The 10,274-nt window shown below is 44.4% G+C and overlaps 1 protein-coding gene across 1 annotated transcript; it reads left to right on the top strand.

The window, feature by feature from the left end:
* Window positions 1–2,591: 2,591 nt before the first annotated feature.
* On the top strand, window positions 2,592–10,051 carry LOC125425511 (vomeronasal type-2 receptor 26-like). Its single transcript, XM_048483105.1, has 5 exons — window positions 2,592–2,882; window positions 3,614–4,459; window positions 6,995–7,222; window positions 8,498–8,624; window positions 9,150–10,051. The coding sequence occupies exons 1-5, from the start codon at window positions 2,592–2,594 to the stop codon at window positions 10,049–10,051; spliced, it is 2,394 nt and encodes a 797-aa protein (XP_048339062.1).
* Window positions 10,052–10,274: the final 223 nt, after the last annotated feature.

Below are 10,274 nucleotides of genomic sequence, written 5' to 3'. Positions count from 1 at the left end.
GCCCCACGCCAGCATGGCAATTGGCCATGCTGGCATGGGGCTGATGGGAATTGTAGTCCATAACATCTGGAGTGCCATAGGTTCACCACAACGGCTCTAGGCTGATCCTGAATGGAGCAAGGGATGGGACTGGATGACCCCTACCACCATAAGAATTTGAAATATTTTATATTTGTATTTCCATCTTAAGAATTTACATATGTTAAAAACATCAATAAATATTTTAACCCCAGGCTTTGAAATTCTCCAGGAAAGCGAAAGCAGGCTACCATCAATCATCCTTAAAAAGTATCAATCATAGCACCACACCCCTTCTTCAAAACAGAAGTCCTTGTGTTCACACTCAAGTTCGATCTTTAAGGTCTCATCTTCTTGTCAGAGCTTGCTTGGAAGGAACTCTGGAGCCTACAGCTGTCCTACGGAACAGCAGAGTAGCCGCAGAGGCAGGTCTGAAAAACAAGTTCACGGCCAAAGACGCCACTTAATTATTTCACCTAATTTTGCCCTTTCTTCCATGTAATTATCAAAATCACTTAATGATTTACCAGGACCACGTTATAGCCGGAGCAGCAGCTGGAAAACAGGGTGGACATGAGTTTTCAGGTGGTTATTTTAAAAACCCCGTTTTGTCGAGCGGTCTCTGTCACGTTTGACACATTTGAGGGGTGCCCAGGGGTGTCTGTCACATTTTCCTTCCCATTTGAGAAAGCCAGATTCAAGGCGGGAGTCTCTGATGGTCAGATGAGACATGGATTTCTAGCCGACTTGACTTTAAAAAGCAAGCTGATGATTTTAGATTCTGCAAGGGGTATCTGGCAATCAGGCACCATTCATGGTGAACTTGGAATGAGTCTGCAACTCAGAAATCTAGAAATCAAGACCTGCCACCAGGATGCTGGTGCTACTGCTGTTGTGGCTTCTGTTTAGTCCGGTGGCGGGCAGAGGTTTCATTCACTGCCCTGACAGTGATCCCATGCATGTCCCGCACAAGTGGCATCAGTCCGGGGACCTCCTGATTAGTGGGATTATGTCTCAGATGGTTTATCTTCCCTTCAAACACTCTTTCAAAAGGCATCCTTCAAGGGAACGTTTTAAAACTTATCGGTAAGGAGACCTTTTGTGATCATCATTGGAAATCTCTCACCAACTCTTCTTTATTTATATTTTTTAATGTTTTTATTGAAGATTTAAAAGGAGTGTTATACAGAGTTCTAGAGAACAACATAGAATGCCATGTACACAATATTTTCTATATTGGTCCAAGGTCTTAAGGCTCTGTTGTTAGGGGAAAGGGAGTTAAGGAAGGGGGAAGAAAGGGATAAGAGTGAGAGAATGTACATAAAATCATAACATCTCGCAAGAGCCTAAATAAAGAAGAGAGATAGGGAAGATTAGAATGAATGGGGAATTCACAAACCCGCTTAGGGCCTACGTCCAAATAGTGCCTAAGGAGGCAGCACTACTAGAAACCACAACTGAACATTTGAGTATTTGAGGAAGCACACCTAGGGCTAACTAACCTGTGGCATTAAAGGAAGGAACAACGTAGGAGTGTATGAACAAGAAAAATGCAGATGACTGAACTGTGATAGAAAAATGCTGCGGTTCAGGTTTTGGCAAGCAAAAAAAGAAATCAGGCTCTGCTTTTCTCTGTCCTGGGGTACCAGAGAAGCCATTCATTATGGTGTGGTTTCAGGTGAACACATAAATATGAATAGCTTCCTACAGTCCTTGCTCTGACTCTTTAGTACAATGGACTGGTTCATAAAGATCAGGGTAAAGGGGCAGAGAAGTGCTGCTTAGGTTCTGAAGCTAAGCTATGAATTGGGATTGGGAAGGGTTTTTTTTCTCCTCTGCCTGTCTGTGTATTACAGTAGAAGGAAGAAAAAATATTGTAGAGGGAAAAATACAGTAGAGGGAAGAAAAATATTGTAGAGGGAAAAATACAGTAGAGGGAAGAAAAAATATTGTAGAGGGAAAAATACGGTAGAGGGAAGAAAAAATATTGTAGAGGGAAAAATACAGTAGAGGGAAGAAAAAATATTGTTGAGGGGAAAATACAGTAGAGGGAAGAAAAAATATTGTAGAGGGGAAAATACAGTAGAGGGAAGAAAAAATATTATAGAGGGGAAAATACAGTAGAGGGAAGAAAAATATTGTAGAGGGAAAAATACAGTAGAGGGAAGAAAAAATATTGCAGAGGGAAAAATACAGTAGAGGGAAGAAAAAATATTGCAGAGGGAAAAATACAGTAGAGGGAAGAAAAAATATTGTAGAGGGAAAATACAGTAGAGGGAAGAAAAAATATTGTAGAGGGGAAAATACAGTAGAAGGAAGAAAAATATTGTAGAGGGAAAAATACAGTAGAGGGAAGATAAAATATTGTAGAGGGGAAAATACAGTAGAGGGAAGAAAAAATATTGTAGAGGGAAGAAAAAATATTGGGGAAAGCACAACAGTTGTCACAATAAAGTAATCTTATGGGCAGGCAAATTAAATACTGAGAGCCCAACAGCAGCAGAACTGAGATAAGAGTATTTTAGGCCATAACAAAGGTATTTGTGAAAGCGTGTGAAACACTGTTTTGCAGCATGGTGACAAAGTTCTACCAGCACAGCCTTGCCTTGGCATTTGCCATAAAGGAGATCAATGAAAGTCCCACAATCTTGTCGAACGTCACTCTCGGGTTCAACATCTATGACAGCTACTATTACGAGAAAATGACTTATCGTTCCACTCTGGACCTGCTCTTCAAATCTCACAGATTAGTTCCTAACTACAAGTGTTCAGCCTCCAAAAACCTACTTGCTGTTGTTGGTGGACTGGGCTGCGATATCTCCATTTATATTTCAGACGTCTTAAGTCTCTACAAGATTCCGCAGGTAGGACTTCTGCTTTTCACAAGTTGCGTGTACTATTCTCTGTTTATTCCCTTTCTAATACCAGCTTTCTGTTTCAGAAATAGGATGAAGTATGATTAGCTGTTCTATAGAATTTATGGAATAGAAAACTTAGTTCCCCCTTACCCTCAAAGGCTATGCATATGCAACGGGAATTGTGTTGGCTCTATAGACCATATTTTACTTTATTGTCCACTTTACCCAGTACCCAGAGTCAAATACTTGTCACCTCTGCTACTCAAAAAAGAGTATGCATCTGACTTGCAAAAGATTACCTTTCTGTTGGACAGCCCCAGTAGTGATGCAAACGATGCAGTCACCAAATTTTTGGATCTGTATACAAAACAGCATTTTAGGAGCAAATCCTGAACATCAGCCTCTCTACCTGTACATTTATTTTAGCTTCCCTCTACTTGGTTAAGTGGATCTGTGTATATAATGTTGTTATGCCAATAAAGGTTCTTTGTTTGTTTGTAAACTTAGTTTGTCTTCGGATAGGGGAAACAAGAAGGGAAGGAGACACTTTGCACAGGACTGGTTATTTTTTTTTTACAGTAATGTCATGTTATGTCCACATGCCAGTTTGTAAAATAGTTGACTCACAATCTGGCCGATTACAGTCTGGATTTGCGAGTGATTGGTTAAGAGAGGTCAGAACAGAGACTCAGACAGTACTTCCAACCTTCCTGTAAAATATTCTACATTCTTTTTAGTTCCCATTTGGGTCATGTGCTCCAGAGCAGAGGGAGTTTCCCTTTTCTTATCATGTGGCTACTGAAGAAACCTATCAGAATAGGGGGATTATCTGGTTACTTCAGCATTTTGGGTGGAGATGGATTGGACTGTTCGTGGTGGATGATGACAGTGGAGAACATTTCATAACCATGCTGAAACTGTTGCTTCCCCAACATGGCATCTGCCTGGCTTTCGTAGAACAAATTGGCCAAATGAGGCGCTTTTATGATATGATTGAAATAACTAGGCTGCTCTCAAAAAATTATCAACTTCTCAAAACGAGCAAAGTCAGCGTATATGTCGTCTATGGGGATGCTATGACCATGATGTTATTGATCACTACGGTATATTCAGTATATGATGACTATGAGGAACTTGCCTCAATGGGAAAGGTGTGGATTACAACCAGCCACATTGATTTTGCTGTATCACAAACTGAGAGGAATGTAAAGCTGGACATTTTCTCTGGCTCCATTTCCTTGGCAATTCACTCGCAGCAGCTTCCGGCATTTGAGAAATTTCTCCACATTGTAAAACCTGACGACACATTAAAAAATGGGTTTTTCAAAGCCTTCTGGGAACAAGCATTTCAGTGTGTGTTGCCAGATCCTTCCAATTACTATTTTAGCTGCACTGGAAAGGAGAAGCTGGACAGTCTTCCTGGTCCTGTTTTTGAAATGCGCATGACTGGCCATAGCTATGGCATTTACAACGCAGTCTTGGCTGTGGCGCATGCTCTGCAGGCCTTGTATGTCTCTAGATCCAATCGCCGGTCAGTTTTGGAACCCAGAAATACTGAATTCCAGGATCCTCAGCCTTGGCAGGTAACATCTTCCCTTGGAGATCCACCGTGTGCTTACCTTTTATGTGTTCTGGTGCCTGACACCCAGGAATTTGGTTAGCATCCCTGGAAACTCGCTCTGCAGCTGCTGGTGCAGGGAAAAGGGAGGAGTGTGCGGGTGTGGTTACTTTAATGTTATTTTTGTTATTGTTTTAATTGTTATATTTAATGCTCAATTTTTGTGGGTTTAAACCTGTGTATGCAGGAGCGTACCACCCTGGGGGAGACATGGGATCAAATGTCCCCTGACTGTGGCCATTCAGTCACAAAAAATCGCCCCCCACTGTCCTCCTCCTCCTCTCAGATTGGTATGTTGGGGCATGTTCTATAATGTGATGGTGACTTTTAGATGACCTAGTGCAAAACAATGTTGTTTGGTTGTGTTGGAGGAGGGCGGCTGCCCATATGGGCAGGGTGTGTGTGTGCAGAAAACTCAGATTTTGCCCCAGGATACATATTGTATTGTCGAAGGCTTTCACGGCCGGAATCACTGGGGTGCTGTGTGGTTTTCGGGCTGTATGGCCGTGTTCTAGCAGCATTTTCTCCTGTCACTGCCCTGTCACTGCCCAGGATGTTCAGATTTAGTGGAGACATTTAGCTGAGACATTTAGATCAGGATAAGGTGAGGGGTTTTAGGAGAGTCATGACAAAGGTAGAGGAGATGCAGAGAAGCAACCCTTTGTTGCTGACTTGGTTTCCAGAAGAGATAGGGAAATGGCAGTATCTGATAGTAAAATGGCTTTCCATATTCTTTGTCTTTAACAGTTTCTATAGCAAGGTGTGGTAATCAAGCATTCTAGTGACTCAAATGAGACCTCCAAGTTGCCAGGAGTAACTCATTATCTTAACTCAGCTTTTGTTAAAGTAGTTTTGACCTTTTGGCTGTGGTCAGGTGATCATGCGGCTACCTACACCCATAGGAGTGCTTTTGGCAACTGGCTTTTGCCAATATGATTTTTAAAGGAAAATATACTGCTATGAGAAATATATATATATTATAGGATTGGTCAGAGGGCTTACACTGGCATCTTCAGAGGATCTGAAGATCCTCTGAAGATGCCAGCCACAGATGCAGGCGAAATGTCAGGAGAAAATGCTGCTAGAACATGGCCATACAGCCCAAAAACCACACAGCACCCCAGGCTACATATTCTTTTGGTGATGTGTAAGCCACCTAGAGACATGAGTATGAGGCACGGCAGGCAGGCAGGCAGGCAGGCAGGCAGGCAGGCAGGCAGGCAGGCAGGCAGGAAGGAAGGAAGGAAGGAAGGAAGGAAGGAAGGAAGGAAGGAAGGAAACTGTGTGGTTGGGCAAAGGGGGAATAACTTTCTAAAGGAGGAACAACTTTCTAACTGGGAAGAAGGTCCTTTTTAGACTTCTGTGTTGAATTATTATTGCAGCCGAATTCAGAGTGGTAGCAAATCCATGGTGGAATCAGCAAAGGGTTGAGCAACTTGAGCTCACCTTGCCAATGTAAAGGGGAAATATGCCAATGAGGAGGACGAATACATGTGGGGCAGGGCAATGCGCAGTTCTGCGGCAACTGAACCCAGAAGTCTGGGCAGTCTGGGGGCATTCCAGAGGCAGAGCCAACTGCAGTTGGCTTCCTAAGGGCTTTCAGCCCAGGAACGCTCTCCACACCAGCGGCAGAATTATGACACAAAAAAAGGATGTTGTACTCTCTTGCTTCAATGGGGTTTTTCTTTGCTTTTGTCCTTTCTGTGCCACCCGGAATCCATTTGGAGGCACTGCGCCGGTGCAGAGCCATCCTTGGCTGCCATGCACTCTCTCCCCTCTCCCCCGACTGGGCTACCCATGACTTTTGTTTTTACTGTTGTAATGTTTGATTTTTTACCTCAATAATTCTAATTTAATTGTGTTTTATGCTGCTGCCCCGACTCATCAGACGGACTGATGGAAACAAGTTTGTTATCATTGACATGATGAGTCTAGATGGACTAGATCAGACCTGGGCATTATATGGCCCGCGGGCCACATGCGGCCCGCCGGATGACCCTGACTGGCCCCCCTGCCTTTTGGCCCGGCCCTCCACAATATTTTCTGTTTCTTATGCGGCCCCATGGAAAAAATAATTGCCCACCCCTGGACTAGATGGACTCTGGTCTGATCCAGCAGGCTATTTATGTTCTTATGTTCTTAAAGGCACCTGGTGGGTCACTGCGAGTAGCAGAGAGCTGGACTAGATGGACTCTGGTCTGATCCAGCTGGCTTGTTCTTATGTTCTTATGAGTCTTAATCATAAGAACATAAGAACATAAGAACATAAGAACATAAGAACAAGCCAGCTGGATCAGACCAGAGTCCATCTAGTCCAGCACTCTGCTACTCACAGTGGCCCACCAGGTGCCTTTGGGAGCTCACATGCAGGATGTGAAAGCAATGGCCTTCTGTGGCTGCTGCTCCTGAGCACCTGGTCTGTTAAGGCATTTGCAGATAATCACAGTTATCCCATTTGCAGATAATCACAGTTACCCCTCCATTTCTTTTCACATTTAAGCTCCACCGGTTTCTCCGAGGAATCTCATTTAACAATTCAGCTGGAGAAACCTTGTCTTTGGATGAGAACAGGGGAATGGGAACTGGATTTGACATCACGAACATCGTCATCTTTCCCAACAATTCCATCATTAGAATGACAGTTGGGAGGGTGGATCCCAAAGCTGTTGACGGGAAGGAAGTCACCCTTCGTGATGATTCAGTTATGTGGCATAAAGTGTTTAACCAGGTATGGATTTCCAATGTTGGATATTTGGAGAATTGGACACTCCCAATACATCTAGATAAAACAATGTGTGGCATAAGGCGTTTAACGAGGTATGAATTTCCAATGTACCAGGTATGGATTACCAATATTGGATATTTTGCAGCATTGGACACTCCCAGTACATCTAGACCAGGGGTAGGGAACCTTTAACACTCAAAGAGCCATTTGGACCCGTTTTCCACGGGAAAAGAAAACACTTGGAGCCACAAATAATTTTTGACATTTAAAATAAAGATAACACTATATATATAGGGTTTTTTTAACCTTTTACTCCGCTCATTCTGAGAAGCGCATGGATGAGCCCGCCCTGCTGCCCGCAGGGAGGGCAAGGATGAAGCCGGCGGCTCGGCCTTGCTGGCCGCCGGGAAAACACCCGCCCCGCTCCAATGGAGCAGGCGAGAGGGGAAGCCCAAGGCGCGGCCCAGCCAACCATGGGCAATTGGTGCGCCCGCCCTGCTGCCTGCAGGGCGAGCAAGGATGGGGCCGGCAGCTCGGCTCGTGGAGCCACAGTGCAAGGCCAGAAGAGCCGCATGCGGCTCTCAAGCCGCAGGTTCCCTACCCCTGATCTAGATAAAGCAATGCGGAAAAAACCCTTGAACAATATTTATATTCCTAGTTACTGTTAATGACTGCTGCAGTGCAGAGTTCACATATTAACAGGGGTCCTTTTAGTGTCACAGATGAAGTGCTTCTTTATCCCTGAATAGCATCTGTGGCAAATCCGGACTGTTTTGAACTGCAGGTTCTATTCCACCCAGCCCTCTCCCAAGTCTCTCCCAAGCCTCTCTCCCTTTCCCAAGCCTGCCTCTCTCTCGCTCTCTCTCTCTCTCTCTCTCTCTCTCTCTCTCTCTCTCTCTCTCTCTCTCTGGTAATTGCTGCCACCACCTGACCTTGGTAGGAATTTCCTACTGGGGAGGGTCAGCACCCCCCCAATTCCTTTTCAATTCTGAGTCCTTGCTTTTGTGTCTCCCCTTTCCCCACTCCTGGGTACCACGGGGAAGATTTATGTCCTGGGGCACCCCTGGAGGAATATCCACTCGCCAACTGCCAGCCTTCTTCCCTCCTGGCATTCCCTTTGCAAAATAGCAAATCTGAGACAGTGTTAGTCTATGTTGTGCAGAGAACTGCTACTCACATCCAACGTTTTAAAAAGTATTTATTACACTAACCCTCAAAAGTTCAACCTGTGGTGAATTCATTTGACTTTAAGGTGTGGCAAGTCTTCTTTTTCTGAAGGTGCTGCCTGTTTCGAGATGTAGTGACTCCTGTCAGCCCGGTTATCAGAAAAGAAAGAAAGAAGGGGAGCAATTTTGCTGCTACAAATGCGCCTCTTGCCCTGAAGGGAAGATTTCTAATCAGAGAGGTAGGTGACTGTGATTCAGAGCCTAAACTATTTATTAGTTATTAGTTCAATGCAATATTCCGCCCTCCCCAGCCTAGGCCTCTCCTCGCAACCAACACCTTGTGATGTAGGTGGCGTCTGAGAAAATTCTGAGAGAACTTTGACAGACCACAGGTCTCCCAGCAAGCTTTGGGTGAAAGAGTGGGGAAACAAACCAGGTTCTCCAGATGAGAGTCCACTACTCTTAACCATTACAGCAAGCTGTCTGTAGACTGGGGCTTGTTGGTAGAACATACACTTGTCCTGCACAAAGAACACTCCAGTGCAGTTACTGACATCTGCATTCAAAATGGTATCAAGCAACATGGTGGGGGAAATGCATATTTACATATGATTGAAGTACCTTTCTCAGGTGATTTTCCAAAAGTGTAACTAGTTGGGAGAATTTGGCATTAATAAACTCTCACATATTGAAGGGAGTCAACAGAATTAGACCTTAATTACCTGCAAATTGACTCTAAGTTCATAACTTTCTTCTTTTTCCAGACATGGATGACTGTTCCGCATGTCCAGAAGATCAGTATCCCAGCCAGGACCAAGATCGATGTATTCCCAAGATGATCACTTTTCTCTCCTATAAAGAACCAATGGGGATCGGGTTGGCTTCTGCGGCTGTTTCTTTGTCCCTGATCACAGTGTTGACATTAAGAACTTTTATTAAGCACAAAGAGACGCCCATTGTCAAAGCCAACAACCAGCGTGTCACCTACGCTCTTCTGGTCTCTCTCCTGCTTTGCTTCCTCTGTTCTTTCCTCTTCCTTGGAAGACCAAGCAAGCTGACCTGCTTCCTCCGACAATCTGCTTTCGGCATTACTTTCTCCACGGCCGTTTCTTGTATTTTGGCTAAAACCGTCACGGTGGTTTTAGCATTCATGGCCACCAAGCCAGGGTCCAGCATGAGGAAATGGCTAGGGAAAACTCTGACCAACTCTCTTGTCCTCTCCTGCTCCACGATCCAAATCTGTATCTGTGCCGCGTGGCTAGGAACGACTCCCCCGTTCCCGGATTTGGACACAAGATCAATGACTGAAGAGATAGTAGCGCAATGCAACGAAGGGTCTGTTGTGATGTTTTACATTGTCCTGGGCTATATGGGGCTTTTGTCTTTCATATGCTTCCTGGTGGCGTTCTTGGCCAGGAAGTTGCCCGACAGTTTTAACGAGGCCAAGTTCATCACTTTCAGCATGCTGATGTTTTGCAGCGTTTGGCTGTGTTTCCTTCCAACGTACCTCAGCACCAAAGGGAAATATATGGTGGCAGTGGAGATCTTCTCTATCTTGGCCTCTGGTGCTGGGTTGCTATGCTGTATCTTTTTCCCCAAATGCTACATTATAGTTCTGAGACCTGGGATGAACCAAAGAGAGCAAGTACTAACCAGAAAATATTAAAGAACCAAGTTATCTCATGATGTTCTCCTGTGGAACAAAGACAATTTGTCTAGCTGGGGACATTATTTAGGTGGCAAAGTAGCAAATGGATGTTTAAAAGAAATAAATAAAAGAAATAGTCTAGGACTTTCCTTGTAGCCCAATCCAAAGCCCAACGACACCGTAGGGCTTTCCAGTGGGGCAGGGAGGCAGAAAATACAAACCCACCACCACAAGAAATTCC

Source organism: Sphaerodactylus townsendi, unplaced genomic scaffold, assembly GCF_021028975.2.
Source record: "Sphaerodactylus townsendi isolate TG3544 unplaced genomic scaffold, MPM_Stown_v2.3 scaffold_646, whole genome shotgun sequence".
NCBI classification, from domain to species: Eukaryota; Metazoa; Chordata; class Lepidosauria; order Squamata; family Sphaerodactylidae; genus Sphaerodactylus; species Sphaerodactylus townsendi.
Note: the sequence above shows the minus strand (reverse complement) of the source record. Positions and strands in the feature narration are given on the sequence as shown.

Bases quoted from the DNA above. Each gene is read 5' to 3' on its own strand.
- LOC125425511 (XM_048483105.1), top strand. From the start codon at position 2,592: ATGGTGACAAAGTTCTACCAGCACAGCCTTGCCTTGGCATTTGCCATA. The intron at 2,883-3,613 runs GTAGGACTTCTG...CATTCTTTTTAG, and splicing joins GTCTCTACAAGATTCCGCAG to TTCCCATTTGGGTCATGTGC. The intron at 8,625-9,149 runs GTAGGTGACTGT...TTCTTTTTCCAG, and splicing joins GAAGATTTCTAATCAGAGAG to ACATGGATGACTGTTCCGCA.